This window comes from Balaenoptera ricei, chromosome 14 (genome assembly GCF_028023285.1).
Source record: "Balaenoptera ricei isolate mBalRic1 chromosome 14, mBalRic1.hap2, whole genome shotgun sequence".
Taxonomy (NCBI): Eukaryota; Metazoa; Chordata; class Mammalia; order Artiodactyla; family Balaenopteridae; genus Balaenoptera; species Balaenoptera ricei.
In genome coordinates, this window is record NC_082652.1 from 7,215,710 (window position 1) to 7,242,593 (window position 26,884).

Here is a 26,884-nt window from a genome sequence, read left to right on the forward strand (position 1 = left end):
CAGCTGGCCTGTGTGCCCGCCCCCCTCTGCTCCGACCTTGCTGTTGCGCAGCCGGGGGCGGGAGGCCCTGAGGAGAAGCGGGAGGAGGGAGAGACGGGAGGGGTGGAGCGAGCGGGGCGCCGGGCGCTGTCTCCACTGAACCGCGCGGAACCCGCGCCCCTGAGGACCCCAGCCCGCTGCGCCCTCTCCCCACGGCTCACCTGGTGCCAGGTAAGGTGACAGGTAAGAGTGCGGGGCCCGGGACCCCCGACCCGGCTCTTTCTCAAGTCGAGGTGCCAGGCCGGGCACAGGCTGGAGGGACATTTGGCTCTCCCTGCCCCGGGGATGGAGTAGGCATCTCAGTTGAAGGTGGGAGCCTTCCTGGGCCCCCGCCCTGGTACCCGAGCACCCGCAGCCGCAGGTCCCAGCCCCCCACCCTGCAGCATCCTTTCCACGCCGCAGGGAGAATGTTGCTTTTTTTTTTTTTTTTTTAACCATTCAGGTGCCGCCACCTCTTGGAAAATGGTGAGGGTGCCTTTTGGCGTGGATCCTGGGATGGCTGTTCTCTCCCCAGGACCGGACTGGAGCTTCTTCTGAGGGCTCCCCACACCCTACAGCGGTGCCTGCCCACAGATCCTGAGAGGCTGGCTATGTCAGAAGCCTGGGAGCAGGCCTAGACCTGCCGACCTTGGCAAACCCCTTCCCCTCAGTCCCCCCAGCTGGCCAGTGGGCCGACCCTTCTCTGCATCCCCCCAGGCAGTTAGGCCTGTGGCTTCCCAAGGGCCTCTCCCTTATTTCTAGTTCTTTGTTAAAACAGGGTACCCCCTCCCCAGACATGACGTTAATTCAGACAGCTTTAAGCTGGTCTGACAGGACTCCCCCCGCCCTGGAGTTAGGCTGGCCTCAGTTCCCCTGCTTCAGGTGGGCAGGTGCCAGGTGACAAGAGGAGGACGGCAGGAAGGCCACAGTGACGCCCCAGTTTGCCGCACCTAGAGCAGTGAGTTATCTGAAACAACTTCCCCAGGTGCCAGTGTGGGATGTGCGGGCTCAGCAAGGGTGGAGTCGGGATGGAATAACGTGGACTCAGCTGAGTCCTGGCCCTGCATCCGGAGACCCCACGATGACACTGTCCCACAGAACCAGCCCCAGTCAGCTGGGTGATGACTGCTTTGGGGTGAAAAGTTCACCCCCAAAGTTGGGGGAGAACTGAGCTGCGTGGGCCCCCCAGGTCCTTCAGGACCCTTTCTTGGGAGCCCTGACTAGCCTGGGCCCAGAGAGTGAAGTGTGGGGTTTCACCTCTGCCTTTGCCTATTCTCTTCAGGTCATTTGACTTCCCCAAGCCTCTGTTTCCCTATCTGTGAAACGGGAATGATAACCAAGAGAACGTCCCAGAGTAGTGGTGAGGATTAACTGGGATGGGAGGTGACAGGCACTTAGCACATTGTCAAGCACTTAGTAACACCCCATAAACTATAGCTGCTGTGGTTATGATAATAATTGCTATTTGTTATCTCCTGGCTGTTCCAGACTTTCCTTTTGTGCACCTGACAGCTGGAGATGCCCCAACCACCATTTCTTCTACCAGGAAGAAAAGCCTTTGACAGGACCTGCAGTGGGGATGCGGTCCCTTGCTAATCCTGTGCCATTCCTTAGCTCTTGGGGTCAAGGCGAGTTGACCCTGTCTTCCTGGGCACATCAGGCCCTGGGCAGTGCCTGCTCTGACCTCTGGCCACCACCTTGTCCTTGTCCCTTGGGGCACACACGTCACCCATGTGCCCACGATTTGCCCTCCAGCTCCACCTGGCCAAGCCCAGTTGCGTCCTCCAGGTCAGGCAGATGGTGTGCTGGGACATGGCTCCAACCAGCCCGCTGGCCCCCATCCTCCCCTCCTCCCAGTCTTGGCTGGTGGTCTTGTCCCCTTCACTCTCCTGCTCAGTAACTTTAAAAGTAACAGAGTAGTCTGTCCCCACTGAGGGCTGTAACCTGACCCAAGTTGGATTCTGCTCCATCAGAGCCTGGAGTAGGGGGACTCAGCACTTAGGAGCCGGGGACCCTGGTGCTCTTGCTGCTCTGTCCCCAGCTCATGGGGCGACCTGAGACAAGCCCCTCTCCCTCCCTCTCTGGGCCTCAGTTTCCCCATCTGTAAAACGTGGTTCAAATAGTCTGTGATGCTGGAGTGCAAAATTTTCTTTTATTCCAGTGAAGAAGATAAACAGCTGGGGCTCCCAGGTGGGTGGTTGTCAAATGACATTACCCGAAGTGGAGGGTGTCGGGAAGGGACTGACCCCGTGACTGGGAGTGGGGATGGGGAGAGCTGGCCAAGCCCCTGGGGCTGCTCTCTGGCAGATCTGCCTCCTGTCCCACTTCTGAATCCCAGCTCCTTCCCGGCAGCTAAGGGACTCCTTGTACCCACCAAGAGGTGAGTTGCAGCCAAGGTGGCTGACGGGGCCCAGGCAGCCGGCAGTAGCTTGGCCAGGAGGCCTGGTGAGGCACCCGGCCAAGAGCATCCCTCCCTGGGCTCCGACTCACACTCACCCACTTGCTGGCTCCTCAAGGCCTCTGCATTGCAGCAGATAGGAGCCTGCGCTGGCAGCCCAGCCAGGGCTGGGGGTGGAACAAGGGCCTGGGCAGGGGGTGTCTGTTCCCCTGTCCCCACCTTCACTCCCTCCCCTGCCCTTGTTCCCAGTCAGCCCTGGCTTCCCTTGGAGAGGCAGCTGCTGACAAAGCAACTGTCTTCTCTAGGACATACTTGAGTCTTCCTAGAAGTGCTGTGGTGACAGCAGGGCCCAGGCTTGGGGACCGTCACGCCCCTGGGTCCCCTCTGCATCTCAGACCCTCCTGAGAATCGTTAAAGGTCTTGCCTACCCCTGAGATGCTGTTTTGAAGAATTATGCCTTTGGAGTTGAGAGCACAGATTTTGGAACTCGAAGGCCTTGGTTCACATCCCAGGTGTGCCACTTCCTAGCTGTGTGACCTGGGGCAGGTCACTTAACCTCTCTGTGCCTCAATTTTCTCACCAGAAAATGGGGATAATAATAGAACATACCTCATAGGATTCTTGTGAGGATGAATGCGTGTAAATCACTCAGAACAGTGCCAGGTGCACGATAACATCAGTAAGTGTCAGCTCTTGTTACTGTCGCTGCTGTCCTTGTCATTGTTGTCACTGTGTGTCATCAGTTCTGCTTCTTAGCTGAGCCCCCTCTGGTATAGACTCTATTCTCCTTCAATGAATACTCTCTGTTAGCACTTGCTATATGTATATATATATATATATATATATTTTAATTGAAGTATAGTTGATTTACAATGTTGTGTTAGTTTCTGGTGTACAACAAAGTGATTCAGTTATCCATATATATACATATTCTTTTTCATATTCTTTTCCATTATGCTTTATTACAGGATATTGGATATAGTTCCCTGTGCTATACAGTAGGACCTTGTTGTTTATCTGTTTTATATACAGTAGTTTGTATCTGCTAGTCCCAAACGCCTAATTTATCCCTTCCCCACCCTTTGGTGACCACAAGTCTGTTTTTTATGTCTGTGAGTCTGTTTCTGTTTCATAAATATTTGTGTCATATTTTAGATTCTACATATAAGTGATATCATATGGTATTTGTCTTTTTCTGACTCACTTCACTTAGTATGATAATCTCTAGGTCCATCCACTGGTTGCTGCAAAGGGCATTATTTCATTCTTTTTTATGGCTGAGTAGTATTCCATTGTGTATATGTACCACATCTTCTTTATCCATTCATCTGTCGATGGACATTTAGGTTGCTTCCGTGTCTTGGCTGCTGTGAGTAAGGACCTGCTATATCGACAAGCATTTTAGCTTAGCAGTTTAGAGCCCAGCTTTTGGAACTAGACAGCTCTGCGTTCAAATGCCGGCTCTGCTGCTCACCAGCTGTGTGATCTTTGGCAAGTTATTAGCTTCTCTGGGCCTCAGTTTCCCCATCAGCTAAATGGGGATGATAATAGTGTAAATCTCGCAAAGTTGCTGTGAGGATTAAATAAGCAGACACATACAAAGCACGTGACCCACATAAAGGGCGGGGCTGCTAGGAAGGGCTGTGCTGGGTAACTGTTTGCTGGTAGTAATTGGGCACCTGCTGTGTGTCAGGCATGTGGTACCGAGATTGTGAGTCAGGTGCTGGGACCCTTCACACACTGGCTCGAGTCCTGGCTTGGGCCTTTGTTGGCTGAGTGATATGGGCCATGTGCTTTTGCCTCTGTGTGCCTCAGTTTCCCCAGCTGTAAATGGGAATGTGGAAGCACCGGCCTCAGGTGGGGTTGTGTGCGGTTTCTGACATTGGTCTGAGCGCTGCAGCTGTGGGGGGAGAGGGTCTCTCAGTCTGGCCCCCGTTCCCAGTCACTACTCACAGTCACCCCTCCTGTTGCTCTGCACCTCTCCCCTCCGCTGGGGACTCCAGAGCTTTGCCCATTTTGCAGATGGGGCAACAAAGACCCCAGGGGAGAAAGGGACGAACCCAAGTCATGAGGTGGCACTCAGGAGCACACCCAGTCTGGTCCCAGTCCTGCCCCGGACAAGCCCCACTCCCAAACTCAGGCCCCCAGGCCCACCTCCCTCCGTGTCTCTGCAGCTCCTGGTGTCTCCCAGGACCTGGTCCAGGCCTGAAGGACCCAACGTGGGACGTACCTTAGGCAAAGCAGACATCACGCTCCAGAAAACCACAAGGGGCTAGGGCTGAGGGCGAGGGGCAACCTGGGCTGGAGGAAAAGATTCTGGAAACTTCCAGGCAGATACAAAAGTCTCTGGGTTGCTCACGGGCCTGCAGACATCCCTTCTTGGTCTAAGAGGGTTCAGGTTTATTTGGGGAGACTGAAGGCCTGATGTGGGGAGGAGGGAAGTGGACAAATGTTTATTAAGCATGCACTATATGTGGTAACAATCAGTAGCAATTATTACAGGCTCGGCACTGTGCCCAGACCTGATGTTCACATATTAAACCTCCTGCTAACATTTTACAAAAGAAGAAACAGGTTCAGAGAAATTAATGATTATAGTAGTAGTAGCGGTAGTGGTCATAAGACAATGACTCTTCATTACATCCTTTGCTGATCTCAGTTTCATCTGCAGAGCCCTGCACATCCCTGCACCCTCACCTCTCTGACCTCATGGGGCCTCTTTGCCTCCCTCACGCCACACGTTCCTACCTCAGGCTCTGGCGTTGTCTGTTCCACCTGTCCAAAATGCTTTTCCCCCAGATCTCCACGTGGCAGACTCCCTCACCTCTTTCAGTCTTACTCAAGGGTTACCTTCACAGCGAGGTCTTCCCTGGCCCCCTATTTATTTGTTTGTTTGTTTGTTTATTTTTGTCTGTGTTGGGTCTTCGTTGCTGCGCACGGGCTGTCTCTAGTTGCGGTGAGCGGGGGCTACTCTGAGTGGGGGCTACTCTTTGTTGCAGTGTGCGGGCTTCTCATTGCGGTGGCTTCTCTTGTTGCGGAGCACGGGCTCTAGGCACGCGGGCTCAGTAGTTGTGGCGCATGGGCTTAGTTGCTCCGCAGCATGTGGGATCTTCCCGGACCAGGGCTCGAACTCATGTCCCCTGCATTGGCAGGCGGATTCTTAACCACTGCGCCACCAAGGAAGCCCTGGTCTACTATTTAAAATTGCCCTCACCACCCCTCATGGCCCCTCGTTCCTCACACCCCAGCCCTATCTCTTAACATACTGTATCATTTAGTTATTATGTTTATTATCTGTCTCTGACATGAGTGTCTCATCTCCACAAGAGCAGGGATCTTTGTTATTTTTGTTCACTGTTAAATCCCCAGTGCAAAGAACAGAGTCTGGCCCACAGAGGGTGCTCAGTAAATATTCCTTGAATGAGTGGAACTGTCACAATACCTCTGTGAAATCAGTATTCTTGTCACTGCCATTTTACAGATGAGGAATCTGAGGCTCAGAGACGTCAGGTGACTTGCCCAAGGTCACACAGCCAACAAGTAGCACACCTGAACCCCTTGCCCTGTTGCCCCTACAGGTCTGGCCTCGCCCCACAGACAATGGCCTTGCCCCCATGAGCTAGAGCCTGCCCCTCGGTGCCTGCCCACCACCCGCCAGCAGGATGCAGCTGTGGAAGGCAGTGGCGGTGACCCTGGCCTTCATGAGCTTGGACGTCGGCATGACCACGGCCATCTACGTCCTCAGCCACCTGGACCGCAGCCTACTGGAGGACATCCGGCACTTCAACATCTTTGACTCGGTGCTGGACCTCTGGGCGGCCTGCCTGTACCGCAGCTGCCTGCTGCTGGGGGCCACCATCGGCGTGGCCAAGAACAGCACCCTGGGGCCCCGGCGGCTGCGGGCCTCGTGGACGGTCATCGCCCTCGTGTGCCTCTTCGCGGGCATCTACACCATGGTGAAGCTGCTGCTCTTCTCCGAGGTACGCAAGCCGGTCCGGGACCCATGGTTCTGGGCCCTCTTCATGTGGACCTACATCTCACTCGCTGCGTCGTTCCTGCTCTGGTGGCTGCTGTCCACAGTGCAGCCGGACGCCAAGGCCGTCGAGCGGGGGGCGGGGGCCGAGGCCGAGGGCCTCCCTGGGGAGGACCGGCCCGCGTCCGAGCAGGCCTCCGGGGCCACGCTGCAGAAGCTGCTGTCCTACACCAAGCCCGACATCGCCTTCCTCGTGGCCGCCTCCTTCTTCCTCATCATGGCAGCACTGGGTAAGCGAGGGCCCTCTTCTTTCCTCTCAGATTTTAACACCTTACTTACGTGGTTCAGACATCAAATTGATACGCAGAGGTAAACATTGAGAGTTTCACTCCTAATTCTGCTCCTGGCTACCCTGGTCCCTGTGCCCGGGGCTAACTACAGAAAAAGCTTCCGGAAGCTTCCACGTGGGCAGGAAACCACTTTTATTCCTTTCTTGTATATGCTTCCAGCATTTCCTTATGCGGCTACAAGCAAATAAGTACACGTCACTCTCCCCACCTCTTACACTCCGTTCTGTGTCTTGCTTTTCTCACTTAACAATATATCCCGGAATTTTTCCAATCAGTATCTCATTCTTTTATTTGGCTGCGTAATACTGCACTGTGTGTCTGTACCATAGATTATTTAGTCGGTCTCCCATTGTTGGACTCGTGGGTTGTTTTGAGTCTTTTTCTCTTGTTCATACATGTTTCGTATAAATGTGGATATATCTGTAGGATAAGTTCCTAGAAATGGCATTTATAGGTTCAAAGCATTTTTTGTAATGAAGCAGAATAGAATAGAGCCATCAGAGTATGTAGTCTGTGGTAAGATTAAGTATTGTTTTGTGAAACTTTTATTTTAGTTGTGTGCGCCAGTGTGTGTGTCCTGGTTGGTGGTGTAAATTGTATCTGTTACTGTGGATCTGGTCCAAACAGTTTGAAAGCAACACTTCAGCAACGTGGGTGGGAAGGGACATCACAGGGTGGAAACTCCACGGGTTCCGGGGGTGACAAGGCCCAGGTACCAATCCCAGTCCTGCTCTGGGCCCGGCTGTGTGACCGCGGGCAGTGCTCAAACCTTTCCGAGCCTCACTTCCTCCTTCTGTGAAATGGGGATCGGGAGCATCCTTATCCCAAGGTGTTGTAAAGTTCGAATAAAAAGACAGAGAGGAGCAGGACACGTACAGAGCTTGGTACGGCATGATGAGTACAGGAAGGTTAGCTGCTGAGTCGTTACATGTTTAACTCCCAGGGACAGAGTCTGGGAGTAGCCACAAAGCCAGAGCGATCTCAAAGAGGACAGGTGAACCCCAGAACCCATTTCCTCGTACCATCCATCCTCCACCCTCTCAGTCCCGGCCCCTTAACCGCTGTGTGATTTTAGGCAAGTTACTTAACCTCTCTAAGTCTCATCTCGTCATCTGTAAAATGGGCATCAGCAGTTGCGGGGTTGTGAGGTTCAGTGAGTTAATTCGAGTAAGACACCTCGGACAGCTCGCGGCACATAGAAAGCTCCCAGTAAATTTTAGTGGCCGTGAGTGTTGGAATGACCCCTTTTCATTTAACCAGATAGTTGCTCCTACTCATGCTTCAAGGCCCAAATGTCTGCTCCTGAGACACCTACTCAGATTCTGCCAACCGTGGCCCTTAATTACAGCATTGGTGACGTGAAAATCACGCGTCCACTCTCCTATCTCCCCTTCCAGGCTTTGAGCCCCTCGCGGACAGGGGCCAGGTCTGACGCATCCAGGGCCCCTGATACCTGGCACAGAATCAGATTCACTGACTGAATGAATGAATGAATGACCGTCCTGCCTGTGTTGGCAGATGTTGCCCCCACAGCCTCGTTTTCCCTGCCTGCCAGGGTGCTGTTGTCAGCTGGTGTGCCCTTAGGGAATACAGATGTCCTAAAATACAGCTGAGCAGATTGCACCAGCCTGCAGGATTATGTCAAGGTTATGGGCTTCAACTTGAAATCAGGCCCCCCGACTTCATCAGTAATTTTAATCAAGTTTACTTAACGTGGCCAAGCTTCGGCTTCTCATCCTGCAATGAGGGCTTCTTTAGGTTATTGTGAAAATTAAATGAGGTGAAGCACAGTGCCTGGCAAAACTAGGTACTTCTTCATAAAAGTTAGGTACTGTGATTATTAACAATTATTTTTCAATCAGCAAGCATCCAGTAGGGTTCAGCTTTTTCTGAAACCTTATAATCTAAAAGAACAACCACCCATTGTGAAAAAAAAATGGTTAGCTTTAGTGCTGAGTATCTCCCGTTGAGATATGAATTTCATGGCAACCTAACTACAATAACCTTGGGCAAATGACTTAGCCTCTCTGAGCCTCAGTTTCCTCATCTGTAAAATGGGGAGAATGATAATAGACCACCTATGGGATTATTGGGAAGCATTTGAGACTTGAAAGAGATGAGGGAGCAGCTATATGGGGTAACAGTGCTCCAGGCAAAGGGAACAACCCGTGCAAAGATCCTGAGGCAGGAAGGTGCCTGATTGTTAAAGGAAAAGCAGAGAGGCCAGCGCAGCTGGAGCAGAGGGAGTCGGGGGAGAGAAGAAGATGAGGCAGCTCAGTAGCAGGGCCCAGTCGTGCAGGGTGCCGTCAGCCACTGTAAGGCCTTTGACTTTGATCCTGGATGAGATGATCTGCCTTGGGTTTCACAGGCTCCCACTGTCCGTTGAGTGGAGAACAGGCTGATGGGGATAAAGGTGGCAGCAGGGGAAACCAGGGGTTTGCTGAGATAGTCCAAAGGCTGTTGACAAACCCGGGTGGGGCAGTAGAGGCAGAAAATTCTGGAAATATTTTGAAGGTGGAGCCACAGGATTTGTTGATGGACTAGAGAGTTTCACCTGGTTCTTGGGCAGATTGGACAAGAGAGTTTGTGTACCTGCTTAGCACAGCACCCTACCCAGCAAGGGCTCCATAAATGTCCATGGTGGTTAATATCATCACTGGTGCTTGCTGGAATCGTAATGCTGCTAGAGCTCGCTGATGCCCTTTACTTCCTTGTGGGTAAACTGAGGCAGAGATTCAGCTGAGGTAGAACTTCACAGGGGTGGCTGGAGACCCCATCTGGCCAAGGACACAGGGGAGACATAGGCCCTCTCGGCTGCCGCCTTGTGGTCCCTGCGCTGAGACCAGCAGAGGGCGCCAGAACGCCATGGAAGGCCTCACTGTCCTGGGTGAGCCAGCCCTGTAGAGCTGACCAGGGAAGGGCCTGCCCCACCTGCCCAGGGTTCATTCATTGACCTTTATTGAGTGACTCCTGTATGCCCAGCCCTGAGCCAGGCTATGGTTGCTGAAAGAGCTGCAGTGAAAACAGGGGACACAGCCTGGTCTGACCACCTTCTATTCCGTGTCCATCATTCCCATAAGATGGGAGCAGGCATTTATTCTGGGTTATTGGGAGGGAAGGCACAAGGAGCGAGCCCCCACATTGGAAGCTAATTTGGGTTTGAGTCCTGGCCCTTCCTCTTAATTGCTATGGGACCTTCGGCGAATTACTCAGCCTCTCTGAGTCTCCCATTCCACCTCTGTGAAATGGGGTGACATCCCTGCCCAATGCTCCCCTCCCCACGTCCACCCAGGATTGTTGTGAAGATATAGCAGGACATATGGGTAAGAAATTATCTGACAAACTGTAAAGTGCCCCATCAAGAGGGGCGGGGTGGCAATTTCCAGCATTGCTCAGAACCAGAATATCAACATACTCTGAGGGTCTAGAATTTGGACTCTGAACCCTCGGCCAGAGAGAAGAAGGAAGTGAGCTTTGGCGTCTGTCAGCCACCAATTGTGTGGCTGGGCGAGCGTCAGCTCATCTTTTCAGCTCCACTTTCCTCATCTGTAAAATGGGTGATAACAGAGCCGACTTCAGAGTCCACGTGCAGAGGGGGTGAACTGTCACACGGGAGCCCCTTGGCTCTGTGTGCTCGATGCCCGGTCGCCATCATTCACGATAGCACGACCCAGTCTGTATAGATTAAGTAACTCACATTTCCCGTGTTCCTGTTCTCTAAAAAGAGAGGGCATTAAGCAGTGTGGGACCCCTTCCCTGCCCCCTGCCCCGTTGAGAAGCAAGAGTTTGCCGAGAGAGGAAACCTCACGGTGGAGTCAGCACTGTGGGTGGTATGGGGGCTTCCAGAGGCTCAGGAGGAAGGACGTAGGCTCCCCTGGTTGCAGGTGCCCCCTGAGCCCGCCCTGTCTCCGCAGGAGAGACCTTCCTCCCCTACTACACGGGCCGGGCCATCGATGGCATCGTCATCCAGAAGAGCATGGAGCAGTTCAGCACGGCCATCATCGTCATGTGTGTGCTGGCCATCGGCAGGTAGCGACCCACGCCCTTCCCCCGCCCGCCCAGGCCTGCCGCGGGGAAGGCGGGCAGGGCCAGCTCCCGAGAGGAAAAGCGGCCAGGGAGGCCCAGGAAATGCCCCTGGGGGGCCTGTGCCTCAGCTGGTCCCCGTGGTAACCAACACCCCAACTGGCTTAGTTCTGCCCCTTTGGTTGAGCCACACCCTAGAGCAACGCCCTTCTGTCCCTACAAATGGCTTCAGTCCTCGGGGTTCCCCTTTCACCAGCACCCTCCCACGCCCCGGCGGTTTTCCAAGCGGGAAACAAGGGCCAGCCTTGTCTGTGCTCTTCTGGAAGGGAGAGGGGTCTGGCTGGCCGAGCTGGGTCCTTCACCCACAGTAAACGCAGTCCCCTCTGTGCCCTCACCTTGGGAGCTCCTGTTGGGATCAGGGAACCCCCGTGGTGGTGCCGGCTCCGGAGAGTGGGCTCGAGGTCGGGGTGCCACCCGGTCTCTGCCCTGCGAGGGGTCCACGCCTGCCAGCAGAGGGGGGTGGCGGGTGGTGGCGGTTGGCTGTCGGAAGGACGTCGTGCTATATATAACATCTCTTATCTGCAATTAGCTCATTTGCCGCAGGTATTCGGGGCGGCATTTTTACCCTCATATTTGCCAGACTGAACATTCGCCTTCGGAACCGTCTCTTCCGCTCGCTGGTATCTCAGGAGACGAGCTTCTTTGACGAGAATCGCACAGGTTGGTCCTCCTCGGGCCTCGGGTAACCTGGGGCTGGGCCCGGCCAGGTGGGCTTGCCTTGCATTGAGGATTTAAGTGGGTACGTCTATGGTCTCAGTCCTGATGGCTTTTCCTGCCGTCCAGTTCAGGATGGGGACACCCCGGGAGGCTGGCTTGGGCCTCTGGCCCTGCCTGAGCCCTGGGGAGCTGGCCTGCTGGCTGAGGTTTTGGTGTGAACTGCGGCCGCTGTAGGACCCTCGCTAGGCCACCCGATGTCCCTGCAGCAACCGGGCCTCACCTCCCACTGGCCTGTGGGAAGCACAAGGGCCGAGACTACCCAGGCCTGTGGCCTGAGAGGTCCAGTTCCTATGGGAGTGAGCAGGGCGGACATGCAGGGCAGAGCAGGGAAGACATTACAGCATCCGGCCAAGATCCAGGCTCTGAGGCAGACCAGCCTGGGTGCAAGCCCTGTCACTAACTTCGCCTCTCTGAGCCTCTGTTTTCTCCTCTGTAAGATGGGAACAATAACGGTAGCTGCCCTGTGGGATTGTTGTGAAACTCTTAGCCCAGTATCCAGCAGTCAGTAAAGGGCTTTCTGCTCCTCTCCTCCACAGCCCAGATTGTCATTTCTGTGAGGGAAGAGGGGAGCGACCCCTCTGCCAGTGACAGGGAGGAGACGTGGGTTCGGCTCTGGCTCAGGCACGGACACGCTGTGTGGTGCTGAGCGAGCTTCTTCCCTTTTCTGAGCCTCAGCTGCCTCCTCTGTGCTCTGGGAGGTGTGGAGCTGAAGCACGATGCTGGTGACAAGGCCTGGGCTCAGAGCAGCCCTCAAGGGGCATCTGCTCTTCTTCCCTCCCCACCCCGCCCAGAAGGTGGGGAAGGTCTGGGCTCTCCGAGGGTCCCCTGCCGCTGCCCACAGTGACCCCATTGCCACAGCGGGAGCTGAGCTGCCTGTGTTCCAGGGGACCTCATCTCCCGCCTCACCTCGGACACCACCATGGTCAGCGACCTGGTCTCCCAGAATATCAACATCTTCCTGCGGAACACAGTCAAGGTCACGGGCGTGGTGGTCTTCATGTTCAGCCTCTCCTGGCAGCTCTCCTTGGTCACCTTCATGGGCTTCCCCATCATCATGATGGTGTCTGACGTCTACGGCAAGTACTACAAGGTAGGCCCCGCCTGGTCCCCGCTGGGGTCTGAGCGCTGACAGCTCCTGAGTGACCCCTTAGGCAGGTACAGGGGGCCACCAGGGGCTAGTGAAGGACTCATCGTAGGGCTGCATTTGCGTTCATTCACTGGTTCATTTCAGTCATTCAGTAAATATTTATTGAGCACCTACCGCGTCCCAGGCACTGGGATATATCAATGAAACAGACAGGGCCCCTGCCTTCAGGAGGCTTATATTCTAATAAGAGAAACAGACAATAAATAACAACAATGCTAATAATGAAAATATATAATACAGTAAAAGATCATAACTGCTAAGGAGAAAAATGAAGAGAGATTGGGAGCATTGGGGCTGGTTGTAGTTTTAAATAGATCTTTCTGAGAAGGTGGCATTTGAGTAAAGAGGTGGACAGCTCGGGGAAGCACATTCCAAGCAGAGGGCACAGCCAGTGCAAAGGCCCTGAGGTGGGAATGTGCCTGGTGCGTTTGCAGAGCCTCAGGGAGGCCGGTGAGGCCAGAGCCAGGAGTGAGGGGAGAGCAGGGAGGTGACGGGGGCCAGATGGTGTCGGCCTTTGCGGGAAGTTTGGTTTTCACTCTGAGTGCAAAGATTGCTCTCTTTCTATATGTTTGTGTCGGGGGGGAGGGCTCAGGCCCCTGGGAGCGAGGCCCTCGCCCATGATGCAGTGATGGGCAGGCAGCAGTCTCCTCAGGCCGCCCCTTGGCACTGCCTCTGTCAGAAGGGTCAGCCTGTAAGCTAGGCCCCTGCTTCACCTTCCTCCTGCTTCCTGCGATGGTGGGTGCCCCTGAGCCCTAGCGGAGCCAGGCTGGGTTCAGACACTGCAGGCGGCCCCTCCCCAGTGCTCCAGACCTGCGGGGGCAGGGACACTCCTGAGCAGGGGCTTGGACACGTGATCAGCTCAGGGTCCCCAGTTTGGTCGGAACCCTTGGTGCCCATGACCTGAGGCCAGCCCCCAGATGGATCCGTTCCCCACAATCCAATGTGTCACCTCTGGCAGAGCCCACCACCCAGGAGGGCCCTCTCCCCAGCAGTTCTGGGTCACCGGCCTCACTGTTTTCCTCCCTGAGTAGAAAAAGTAAATATATGAGTTGGAGTTGGAGCCGTTTCCCTTCCACACCGCCCTTCCTGCCTTCCTGCCAGCCCCTGGGAGGGGGAAGGAAACCCTGGAGCTCCCTGCACCGGCCCCACCTCTGCACACACCTCAGGCCCCACCTTTAAGTTCAACCGGGCAGGACCTCAAGGAAGCCCTGTTTAGGTCTCGTACCTGTGCCCGAATGTGTAGGATACAGCCATTGCCACAAACCACACACATCGCCCGCAGCCAGACATGACTCAAGGCACAGCCTGGCTTCTCCCAGGACGCCGGAGTATACCTCATGCTTCCGACGGCCTGGGCGTGACTCGCAGGTCATGGGACATGCCTATGTAGGAGCCTCCTGGGCAGCCTTCCTGGCTGGTGTGAGATTCTGAGTGTGGTTACTATTGCAAAGCCTGAATAGCGTGGCCCAGGGCGGCTTCTGGAACTCTGCGGGCAGCAGCCTGGTGGTCATGTACTTGGAACCACTTCTCAGCCATCTGTCTCCAGTTATAAGCACACGATGAGGGCAGATTTCATAGCCCGTGGTCTCCACCACCATCTAGAACTTGGCTAGGAGTTCTGGAATCTCTGTGCCAACCCTCAGGCTCTCACCTAATTTAATATATGTTGCTGGATGTAAATGGTGCCTCCTTAATGGTTAGTGTTTCTTGCGTAGTGTACAGCCTGAACAACCATCCAGGGCATCCCTGCTCTTATGCCAACACAGAATCAGGTATTGAGACTTCTTTTTCTCAGAGGATTACCCAAAACTGTATGGTCACGCATAACCTCCTCTGAATACTGGAGATGACTTCATGGTCAGCCCCCCATGCCTCAGTAGCTAGAGCCTCAGGAACTCACCCTAAGAGCCCAGTTGGAGTCTGTTCTCTGAGTTCAGCAAATCAAGCTAGAAGGGAATGGGGGAGGAGGGGAGCTGGGTCTTATCCCCTTGTCCCTGGAACTCCCTGCATAGAGCTGGCACCAACTAAAGACAGAAAACCCCAGAGAGGCCTGGGGGCTCAGGCAGAGGGTGAGACTGTCTGTTTTGGGGTCTTTTCCTTCTTGTCACTCCCTCCCACCCATAGAGGCTCTCCAAAGAGGTCCAGAATGCCCTGGCCAGAGCCAGCAGCACGGCCGAGGAGACCATCAGCGCCATGAAGACAGTCCGGAGCTTTGCCAACGAGGAGGAGGAGGCGGAGGTGTACTCACGGAAGCTGCAGCAGGTGTACAAGCTGAACAGGAAGGAGGCTGCAGCCTACATGTACTACGTCTGGGGCAGCGGGGTACGTGCCCCGGCCCGGGCAGGTCTGACACAAAGATGGGGGACCCCTAGATCAGGGCATTAGCCCAGGTCCAGGCATGCTGATGTGACACTTGACTTTGTCCCAACTTTCTGCTTATCCTCAGAGAATCTTTCTGGAAAGGAATTCAGCCTCTCGGTGCATGTCCTCAAACAGGGCACCTCCTCTCTCCCTCTCGCCTGGGCATGGGGTGGCAGGGTAGGAGCTTTCTTTTCCCAGCTAGGGAAGCGTCCCTGCCAAGGTGGGGAGTCACCCCAAGGCCAGCTGGGACCCATCCTCAGCCACTTCCCTGCAGGTCCTATGTCACAACCACACACATGCCCCCATTAGAGTGTCCAGCTCACTCCCTGGGGGTGAGTTATAGCCCCACCTGGAGAAGGAGCACTTGGGTCCTGTCACTGTGTGCTGGCCACATCTGAGGGTGGGCTGTTGGGGAACAGCTGGGGTAGGAATGAGGAGGGTTTGGAGTTTAGGGGGAGGAAGGAGAGGGTGGTCTACAGGGAAAGCAGGGAATAAGGACTTTCTGGGTTCCCCCAGGGTGGGCCACCCCTCAAAAGTGCCCAGCCAGGGAGAAGAAGGGCCTGAAATCCAACTCAGCTAGCCAAGCCTCTTGGCAATCTGCCCACCATCAGGGGCACCTCTTGCCGCTTGTGCAAAGGCACTGTGGTCCAGCCATTGATCTAGTTCTGACCCAGCATCGCTGGCTTGGGATGGGGAGGGGAAAATACGGACCCAGTGGGTTGTCATGGGTACGCAGGTCCTACTCCTCTCGCAGACCACTCCCCCAGGCACCAGAGGGGGCTGGAGGCAAGTACACCCTGGACATAGCCCCTCCTTCATGGAAACACAGAACTCATCTGCTTTGCCTGGCTTGCTGTGTGACCTTAGCCAGTGGACTCAGCCTCTCTGAACCATGCTCTTCCCAATAAGGAGAAGACTAATAGCTCCAGTTTGGCCTCGCTGAGGTGCTTGGGGGCTGTGTATGTGTGCCAGGGCCTTACAAAGAAAGCCTTGTTCCCAGCCAGGCTCATGGCCTGTTCCAGCTGGGGGCCTTTGCAGGGAAAAACTCCATGGCGGGGGCGGGGAGGGCATGAGTGACAGAAGGGCCCCAGCTTGTGGGAGGTCATCCCTGCTGCAGGCTGGAGTTTCAGTCTGGCTGTGAGTGAGGAGCCCACAGCTGCTCTCACCTCCTCTGCGGGGCAGGGAACAGAGGGGCTGGGGGGAAGGTCTGAGCCAGGGCCCCCACGACTCAGACCCCCCTTTCCCTCTTCCCTCCAGCTCACGCTGCTGGTGGTCCAGGTCAGCATCCTCTACTATGGGGGCCACCTCGTCATCTCAGGGCAGATGACCAGCGGCAATCTCATCTCCTTCATTATCTACGAGTTTGTCCTGGGAGATTGTATGGAGGTGAGGGGCCGGCTGGGGGAGGGGGGCCCTGGGGAGAAGGGAGAGGGAGGGGAGGGGGATCTAAATGGGGGTGCTCCAGGGTTCACGGGAGGTGGTATTTCTTTCTAAAGAACGTGACAATACCAGTAATACTAGTAAAGAGAGTAGTACATACAAGTGACAGCAACTCCATTTAAGGAGCAAAGTGGCAACGACAGCAATTATTGTAGAAGATTCTCCTCGGTCTCAGTGCTACTCCAGTCCCCATTTCCCAGAAAAAGAAGCTGAAGCTCAGAGTGGTTAAACGACTTGCCCACCACGTTCGTAGGGGAACCGACTTCAGAGCCAGATGGTCTGACTTTATTGTAACCCACTTTAAAGAGTAGCTCCATGGAAAAAGAACAGAGTGGGTTTTTTTTTTTAATAGATTATGTCTTAATTTGGCTCCGCCCACCAGCAGGTCCCGAGACTAGGGAGCTGGGGTGCTTGTGCCGAAGCTGCCATCAGTCACTGCTGGAGGATGCTTGGGGTGCTTCTCTGGTCTGCCTCCCTCCCCCCACAAAGCCCTCGGGCGTTGAGGTTGAGCCTCTGTGTCCTGCAATGATAAAGCTCAAAGATGCGGCAGGGGAGGGGCGGGTTAGCGTCTGCTGCAGATGGCACTTTGCGTTAGCTACAGTCATCCATGCAGTGTCATTTGAATCAGCGTCTCGGAATCCATGCTTCAGAAATACCCACACTAGTGGGCAAAGACACGTGTCCCGGGATGTTCAGTGCGGCATTGTTTATAATGGTGAAAAGTTAAATGCCTGTTAACCAGCGACTGGGTGAATACAGTACATCTGTATTCTAGAAACAGTCCATCTGTGCTATGAAAGCTAGGCAACAGCCACAGAAATGAGGTAGAGCTGTGTGCACTGGCATGGAAAGAACCCTAAGACATGCTGTTAGTGAAAAAGCTGATCCCCGAGTCATAAGGATGGTCTGATCCCATTTGTGGGTTTTTTTTTTTCATCTCAAAATGATTTAATTACATATGTGCATGTGTTTGTAAAAGCACAGAGAAAGGACTCGAAAGACACAGTACTCGGATAACCGGGGCCACCTCTGGGATGAAGCAAGAAGGACAACTTATACACAGCACTTGTATCTCAATAGGAATAATTATATCCAGATATTATGATAATAGCCATAGCTGTGGTGTGTTGGGGGTTTACTATATGCTGAGCACTGTCTTCACGGAACCATGACAGTGGTACTAATATCACCCCCATTTCATCAACCAGGTCCCGCAGTCACAGCTCATAAGGGCCTGAACTCGGGAGCCAGACACGCCTGGGATCGAATCCTGGCTCTGCCACTTCCTGGCTGTGTGACCTGGGGGAAGTTACTTGAGCTCTCTGTGCCTCAGTTTCCGTATCACCAGAAAGGAGATAATGATAGAACCTACCTCGTAACATATATAAGTACTCAGTGAAATGAGTCATTATTCACACTTATACTTGTGTATATTTTTACCCAAGGAGATGTATAGTATAAATTAAGGGCGATTTTTAAAATTGAAATTTAAAAATTCTGTGACAGCTGAAAGAGGAAGGTCCGATTCCTGTTCTGCCACATTCTGCCTAGTTCATTTAACTTCTCTGTGCTTCCGTTTCCTCCTCTGGCGGGTGATAACACCTACTCTGCTGGACGGTGGTGAGGTTTAGCTGTAACACACAAGGCACCAGTAGTTTTTATTGCTGTCCTCATTTTTTCATTGTCGTCATGATCTGCTGTACTAGCAGGTGGGGCTCCAGCAGCCTCCTGTGGGCACCCCGCCCCCAGAACTGCTGCTGTGTTCTTGCTCTCTCCTCACCCCCTTCAGCTCTCTGGCACCGTGGCGGGGGTGGGGGTGTGTGTCCCAGGATTGGGGTGTCGCTGGGTCAGGAACGTGTGTCTACTCCCCCCGCAGTCCGTGGGCTCAGTCTACAGCGGCCTGATGCAAGGAGTGGGGGCCGCGGAGAAGGTGTTCGAGTTCATTGACCGGCAGCCAACCATGGTGCATGATGGGAACTTGGCCCCCGACCACCTGGAGGGCCGGGTGGACTTTGAGAACGTGACCTTCACCTACCGCACTCGGCCCCATACCCAAGTCTTGCAGGTGAGAGAGGGCCCAAGCCCCCACCCCCACCCCCGCCAAGTCATCCTTTCCCTCATCCCATCTCTCACACACCTCCTACAGGCCAGGCCATGGCAGTGCAGCCAGGAACATGAAAGGCCAGGAACACTGAAGACAGATCATTAACAAGAGGATTCCCGGAGAAGTGCTAGGAAGGCAATAAGTCAGGGGTAGTCTGCAGAGATGGTATTAGCAGTCAAGGAGGGCTTCTCGGAGGAGGTGACATTTGCTGTGAGACCTAAACAAGGAACAGGAGCCAGCCAATGGCTCTCTGCAGAAAGAACATTCCAGGCAAAGGAGACAAGTATAAAAGTGCTGCCAAATCCTAGAAAGGAGAGCATTCTGGGGGCCGGCGGTGGGGCAGGCTGGGAAGGGTGCCCGCCTGCATCTGAGGCCAGAGCATATGAGCCAGGGGCCCCACACCGTGTCTGCGTGTTCCTTGCAGAATGTCTCCTTCAGCCTGTCCCCAGGAAAGGTGACAGCGCTCGTGGGGCCGTCGGGCAGTGGGAAGAGCTCCTGCGTCAACATCCTGGAGAACTTCTACCCCCTGGAAGGGGGTCGCGTGCTGCTGGATGGGAAGCCCATCAGCGCCTATGACCACAAGTACTTGCACCGAGTGGTACGTGCATGGGCCTTTGCTGCCCTCCTCCGCCCTTTCCTTGTCTGACCTTCTCTCCCGCGAGCACGCACACAGGTGCAGGGAAGAGGGCTCAAGACACACGTACATTTCAAAGAATTATCACCAGTTCAAGAAGTGGAACATTCCAGCACTCTCCCCCCAAGAAGCAGCGTCTTGCCTGATGCTCATGATCGTCATTTCCGTGCTTTTCTTTTGTTCCCATCTCTGCGCCTCCCCGAACAGCGCAGCTGTGTTTTGCTAGTTTTGAACTCCATCTGGCTGGAACCGTAACGTGTGTATTCTTTGTGTCTTGTTCCTTCCACTCAGTGTTATTTGTGAGTTTTCCAGGTTGAGGCTGTGTTTGTAGTTCATTCATTTTCATTTCTGGAAGATAATCCACTGTGTAAACATGGCACAGTCCGTTTATACATTCTGTTCTTGATGGATATTTCAGTTGTTTCCTGTTTTTTTACTATTACCAGCAATACCGATATGGACAGTTTAGTCCATATCACGGTACCCATGGGTGGGTAGGTTCGCCCAGAGCCTCAGCTTTAGTAGTTACTGCCATTAAGGTGGTTTACTTTTTTTTTTTTTTTTTTTTACACATTACATCCCCACTAGCAGTGGATGAGAGTTCAGGTTGTTCTGCATTTAAGTTATCTCCAGTATCTAAAGGAGGCTATTCATGACCTTACAGTTTTGGGTAATACTCTCAGAAAAGTAGACTCGACACCTGATCCTGTGCTGGCATAAGAGCAGGGATGCCCTGGACGGTCGTTCAGGCTGCACACTATACAAGAAACACCAACTATTAAGCAGACACTATTTACATCGTCTACATACATTAAGATATATGAGAGCCTGAGAGTTGGCACAGAGATTCCAGAACTTCTGGCCAGTTGTAGATGCTGGTGGAGGCCACAGATTGTGAAATCTTCCCACCTATCTGTATATAACCAGAGACAGATGGTGGAAAAGTGGTCCCAGGTTTGCCCCCACCAGGCTGCTGCCCACCAGAGTTCTGGAAGTGGCTCCTAGAAAGAGCTGTTCAGGCTTTGCAATAGTTAACATACTCAGACACTTAATCTTCTCAGACTGTTAATATTGCCAGTCCTGAATCTGTACCAGTTGGTATTTAGAGGTAGTTCAGTGTAGAGGTCTTTTGCATTTTCCTGGTGACTAAAGATGTTAAGTCCCTTTTCATATGTTTATTGGTTATTTGGATTTCCTCTTTTGTGAATACCTTCTCTATAAATTTGAATTTTTAATTTTCGTAAACCCAAAGCAGTAAAACTCAACAACCTAACCATATTCCCATATATTCAGAGAATTTTATAACAAAGATGTGAGGTGACTCCACCTCACCTTTTGAATTCCACTCTGTGTCGGGAACCAGCATTGGCAGTTTAGTCAATATCCTTTCCAACGTGTTTCCTTTATATAAACATATCTATATATAAAGGCACATATGCTTTTTTTAAACAAAAATAGAAATGTGATATATATATTACAGTTTGATTTTATGGGTGCACTGTAATCATTTAACCAATCCTCTATTTATGGAGAATTAGATTGTTTTGTTTTGTTTTCCTTTTTCCGTTTTTGCTATTTACAGTGTTGCAATGATATCCTCCAACTATATACAAATTCCTAAAACTGAGACCATGAGACAATAGCTCCTTTCCGTCGCTCTGTTACGGGGAGGGGGCACCAGCCAGGGAGGTCCCTGTGGCCTGGGTTTGCTGCGCCCTCTTGCCTCCCGCCAGGGACAGGCTGACTCACAGAGTTACACTCTACACTCTTTCTCTCTCTTTTCTTCCAGGTCAGGGGCAGCCAGTAAGCTCCGTCTTGGAGGTCAGGGAGCTTGACTGGGCCCAGAGCAGCAAGCTTAGCGGGGCCCCAGTTTGCTGGTCAGGGAGGCTGAGGGCTTGTGCAGAAAGTGGACTCCACTGTTCGGAAAGAAGAGAGGCAGCTGAATGCAGCTGCCGGCCGCGGGCCCTGATCAGATTTCAGACCTAAGGCTCCCGGCGTCACTCAGGCCCAGGGCTCGCGAGGTTCCTGGTGACAGCTGGACAGACGTGTTCCAGGCCTCTCACAGCCCATCCTTCCTCCTCCGCAGATCTCCCTGGTGAGCCAGGAGCCAGTGCTGTTCGCGCGCTCCATCACAGACAACATCTCCTACGGCCTGCCCACCGTGCCCTTCGAGGTGGTGGTGGAGGCCGCACAGAAAGCAAATGCCCACGGCTTCATCATGGAACTCCAGGACGGCTACAATACAGGTACAGAGCCCAGAGCGTCGCCTCCACCGTGCCTGGAGGTCCGCCCTCAGGGATGCACCCCTGAGTTACGCACTGCCCTCTGCCAGCTGAAACTCACGTAACATAAACTTAACCACTGTATTTTAAGTGAACAATTCAGCGGCATTTAGTACATTCACAATGCTTTACAACTACCACCTCTGTTTAGTTCCAAAACATTATTTTTTTTAAAAAAGACACTTTTTTCTTTTATTTTTTTAAAATTTATTTCTTTATTTAATTTTTAATTTTTTGGCCACGTTGGGTCTTCGTTGCTGCGCACAGGCTTTCTCTAGTTGTGGTGAGCGGGGGCTTCTCATTGCAGTGGCTTCTCTTGTTGCAGAGCATGGGCTCTAGAGTGCAGGCTCAGTAGTTGTGGCGCACGGGCTTAGTTGCTCCGTGGCATGTGGGATCTTCCCGGACCAGGGCTCGAACCCATGTCCCCTGCATTGGCAGGTGGATTCTTAACCACTGCGCCACCAGGGAAGTCCCCGAAATATTATTATTTAAAAATAATATATGTATTATATTCATTAATTATAGTGACTTAATTTTATATTAGTAAATATTTTAATTTAATAAGTTGAACAATATATTAACTTATAGATTTTATTTAACATATTTAAAAATTTTAACTCTCACAATGGGACTATTCATACAATTCAAAACTAAAAAAGTAGACGTAACGATATCCAATGCAAAGTTTTATTTCATCCCGGTCTTCACCGCCAGGTCCCCCCTGCCCCCACCAAAACATCTTTCATGATTTTCTTACATGTCCTTTGGAGTTTCTTTATGCACATATGAATATGTATTTTTATTCCCTCCCGCCCTTTTACAGAAAAAAACCCAGCACCTTCTATTCTGCCCCCCGGCTTTTTTAAGTGACCTTTCCATATTGATACCTAGAAAGCTGCTCTTTTTTTAACTACTGCATAGTATTCTGTTGTGTGGCTTTATAATAATTTACTCAAGAAGAACTGATTTCCTGTTTCCTATTGATGGACATTTGGTTGTGTTTTTTTTGTTTGTTTTTTGTTTTTTTGCAATAATAGTGCTGTGAGTCACTGCATGAGAAGGTGAATCTGTAGGAAATATTCACAGAGATGGGTTTGCTGGTCCAAGGGCTGTGCCTCTGTAATTGTGCGCTGTAGACTTGTCCAGCACAGCCGGATAGACACCGCGGCGGGCGTGTGCACGGCAGCACAGGGCCCGCGCCAGCAGTACCTCAGGGAGAGGAGGGAGTGCCCTTTCCCCTCAGCCGCAGCAGCACAGTGTGCTGTCAAACGTTTGGGTTTTTGCCAGATTAATAGGTAAAAGTTGGTATCTTGGTACCAGTTGCACGTAGTTGTAATTTGCACGCCTCTTATGAACAGGGAGGCAGAGCATCCTTTCATGAGGTTTCCAGCCTGCGGCCCTTTTAGCCCCACCTTTTCCTGGGGAGCAGAGCTCCTGTGGCAGCAGGGAAGGGCGGAGGCGGGGGTTGCTCGCTGCTCCCCAGGGCCCCCGGCCTCACCTCCCGCTCACTTGCCCCTGTGTCTCTGCCACGCAGAGACGGGGGAGAAGGGTGCCCAGCTGTCGGGCGGCCAGAAGCAGCGGGTGGCCATGGCCCGGGCTCTGGTGCGGAACCCACCCGTTCTCATCCTGGACGAAGCCACCAGCGCCCTGGACGCAGAGAGCGAGTACCTGGTGAGTTGCGGGGTAACGGGTGATGCTGGAGCTAGAGCAGCTCCAGGTGGCCAGAGTCTTCCCTCCACCCCGCGGACGGCTGCAGGGACCCTCCCGGGCCATCAGCTTCCTGGACTAGGGTGTTCCGGAGCTGAGGGCAGGGAGCGGGGGCAGAGGAGGCCCAGGGCGTGGTCACCCTGGCCCAGCCTCTGGCTCTAGGTGTTGAAATTATATGGAATTGGGTTAGGGGTCAGGAGGTGTGGGACGTGGATAGGAGCCCCACCCTGCAGCTCATGGCTTGAGCGTGTCTCTTACCCGCTGAGTCTCATTTCATTGGTAAAGAAAGAAGGGCCCCATAGTGTATCTGAAGAGGACCAGCTACCTCAGTCCCTCCATGGGTCAATTCATTTATTACACAGGTATTTAATGTGCGCCTCCCGGGCCCCAGGCTCTGTTCTAGGCACCGGGGTTACATTGGCCCCTGCCCCCAAGGTGTTTCCAGTCCGGAGGGGGAGACAGATAACAAGGAGATAAGCATGAGTTCACCCTGGGGCCTGTGCTATGTAGAAAATGAAACAGTCATGTGGGGACTTCACTGGCGGCCCAGCAGTTAAGATTCCGCACTTCCAGGGCAGGGGACGCGGGTTCGATCCCTGGTTGGGGAACTAAGATCCCAGATGCCGCACAGTGTGGCCAAAACAAAAAACAAAAAAAGAAGAAGAAATAGTCATGTGATAGAGAGATTGAGGGAAGGGTCACTATTGTCAAAGAGAAACACTGCTGGACATTACATTAAAGCTGGGAAAACAGATTTTATTAGTAGCTACTGTCAGTAGGGAAAAGAGCTGAGCCCCATTCCTGTGCAGGGGTGACAGTGGTGACGGTGCCTTTCACAGGGAGATTGAGGGTGTAGGGATGGTGCAAGAGTGGGGGACCAGGAGAAACTCACAAAGGGCTGGGAAGTGCAAGTGTGATCAGTCCCCATGGCTGCTGGCCAGCAGCGGTTGTCCGCTACGGAGACTGGGAGACAGGGGCCCTAACCTTCCCATGATTACAGTGAGAGGGCATTCAGGTCCTAGAGAAAAACATTCCTGAGTTTTAGGAGATCTGCATATATATCTCCAGGGGACAGGGGAAGGTTTTACAATTATAAGCCCTTTTTGGTAAATGCTCTAAGAAAGGGAGCTCTGGGGCCCACTGTCAGGTGATGTCTAGAACAGTCAATTCTCCTGGCAGCACTGGGCATTTAGGGGCTGGGGTCATCCTAGCAACAAGGCCTTGAGCTGCAGAAGCCCCCTGGAGTGTGGTCGTCTTAGTGCAGAGTTTGGATGGGGTCACACGTGCCAAGAATCCTGCAGTTCATGCCAACAGAACCAGGGTCATCAGGTCCCACTTGAGCTGAGACCAGAAAGGAAAGGAGACAGCCAGAGGGGGGCTGGGTACGAGAGTCCCAGGGAGAGGGGGCAGTGGGGGCAAAGTCCCAGAGCAGGTCCACAGCCAAGCCCCAAGGTCAGCGTGGCTGGCGGTGGGGTGAGGCAAGGACAGAGTCACAGGGGGACACAAGCTCCTCAGGCCCTGGAAAGGAGTTTGGATTGTTTTCCATTAATAGATTTTTATTTTTATTTTTTAGAGCAGGTTTAGGTTTAAAGAAAATTAAGCAGAAAGTACAGAGAGTTCCCGTATATCCCCCTCCCCGCACCACGAACAGTGTCGCCTGTTATTAACATCTTGCATTAGCGGTACATTGGTTCCAGTTGACAAGCTGGCATTAATGCATTATTTCTATTAACTCAAGGCCACAGTTCATATTAGGGGTCACTGTTTGTGTTGCGCATTCTATGGGTTTTGACAAATGCAGAATGTCACGTTATGCAGAATAGTTTCATGGCCCTAAAACTCGCCCAGGAGTTTGGATTTTATCCTAAATGGGACAAGAAGCTCTTGGAGGGCTTGAAGCATGAGTTCAACAAGAACTGATTAAAAATGTTAACTCCACGTGGGCAATGGATGGGAGCAGGGCAGGGAAGTTGCAGGCATCCAGACAAGAAGGAATGGTGGCAGAGGTGGAAAGATGGCACAGAGACACACCGGGGAGATGGAGCTACAGGACTTGCTGATGGGTCGGATTCGGGTGATAAGGGAAGGATGAGGAACCAGGTGATGCCGGGTTTTGTCGGCATGAGCTTCGGGGCTGACCGTGAGACCGTTAACCAAGGCCAAGGTTAGAGGAAGGAGCAGGAAGACCAGAGACGGCCGTGTCAGGGGCCCCTCTGTCATTCGCCGAGCACTGCCCTGTGTCGGGCTCTGAGCTTCATCCCCCGCGGACAAAAACCAGGGAGCAGGTCCTGTGCCAGCCCTCGCTTTACAAGCGAGGAAGCCTCAGGGAGGCTGAGCATCCGTAGGACGAGGCGGGTCTGGGATCCCCGCCCGGACCAGGCGGGGCAGTGGGTGGCGGCGGAGACGCCCTCGTGAGCCGGGGCCCTCCTGTCTCCGCAGATCCAGCAGGCCATCCACGGCAACCTGCAGAAGCACACGGTGCTCATCATCGCGCACCGGCTGAGCACGGTGGAGCGGGCCCACCTCATCGTGGTGCTGGACAAGGGCCGCGTGGTGCAGCAGGGCACACACCAGCAGCTGCTGGCCCAGGGCGGCCTCTACGCCAGGCTGGTGCAGCGGCAGATGCTGGGGCTCGAGCCCGCCTCGGACTGCACGGCCGGCCACAGGGAGCCGCCGGGCAACGGCAGTCACAAGGCCTGACCGTGGGCCCTGCCTCTCCCGGTGGGGCAGAGGCTCCAGTGCCCGCCTGGCAGATGTGCCCACAGGGGCCCCCCGGCCGCCCCCGCTGCCCTCCGAGCCCAGGTCCACGGCACTGGAGGGCCAGCTGCCCTGTCCCACGTGTCCCCGCTTCCTGCGTCTCGCCCCCGGTTCCCACCCTGTTCCCCGGGCCACCACCAGCCCCCTGCTGCCATGAGCCACCCCCTCCAGTCTGGGCAGTGGAGACTCCACTGGTCTCTCCAGCTGGTCTCCCAAGGTTTCTAAGCGAAGGTAGAGCTACCTTTTTAAACCAAGATCTTAACCAGGTTTTTTACTGCTTGGTTCTGATGGGCCCCAATCTCCTAGATTTCAAAAACGTTTTTCTAATTGGGAGCAATGATGGGCAAGTTCGCTGAGATGTTCTAGAGACTTCTGAGCCGGGAGTGAATGACCCTTCCTAAGAGCCTGGGGGATGTCAGGGAGAACTAGGCCTCTACCCTTTGCCCCTGGAGAGAAGGGGCTTCCCTGTCCCGGGGTGCGGTGGTGGGGGACACGGGGAGGGGACTTCCTGTCTCTCCCTCTTCCCAACTTTGTGAGTCAGGCCAAGGGTGGGTGGGGAGTGGAAGGCGCCTGCCTGCCCTCACCCCCTCCGCCCTCCCAAATCTAAGCCAGTCTCACTGTGAACCACTACGGACCTTAAGTGGGGGAGTGAGGGGCTGGCCAGGCCTGGCGGAGCCTCGGGGGGGTCCCTGGCCCGGTGCCCAGCGCTAGCCCCTCCCCCGCCCCTCCCCTGGCTGGCGGCCCCTTCCCACAACCACCCTGCCGCTCTGCTCTTCTGAGGCCCTTTGGACGTTCGGGAGTCGCGTTCTCTTCCCTGTCCAGTGGACGGGACACTGGCAAAGCCCAGGTCTGGCTTTGTAGCGGGGTTGCAAGATGTTGGGAGAACCCGGTCAATAAAGTATACTACCTCTGA

The 26,884-nt window shown here is 53.7% G+C and overlaps 1 protein-coding gene across 7 annotated transcripts; it reads left to right on the forward strand.

The window, feature by feature from the left end:
• On the forward strand, window positions 1-26,884 carry ABCB9 (ATP binding cassette subfamily B member 9). Of its 7 annotated transcripts, none has more exons than XM_059894607.1 (13): window positions 1-222; window positions 482-504; window positions 5,995-6,679; window positions 10,654-10,768; window positions 11,352-11,482; window positions 12,424-12,629; window positions 14,811-15,008; window positions 16,305-16,433; window positions 18,364-18,552; window positions 19,016-19,189; window positions 21,312-21,471; window positions 23,042-23,178; window positions 25,654-26,884. In XM_059894607.1, the coding sequence occupies exons 3-13, from the start codon at window positions 6,079-6,081 to the stop codon at window positions 25,912-25,914; spliced, it is 2,301 nt and encodes a 766-aa protein (XP_059750590.1). In that variant the 5' UTR covers window positions 1-222; window positions 482-504; window positions 5,995-6,078; the 3' UTR covers window positions 25,915-26,884. The 7 variants fall into 7 exon arrangements, with proteins under 7 accessions (XP_059750590.1, XP_059750592.1, XP_059750591.1 ...); XM_059894609.1 differs by having other exon boundaries at window positions 1-210; XM_059894610.1 differs by lacking the exons at window positions 1-222; window positions 482-504 and adding exons at window positions 522-976; window positions 1,301-1,378.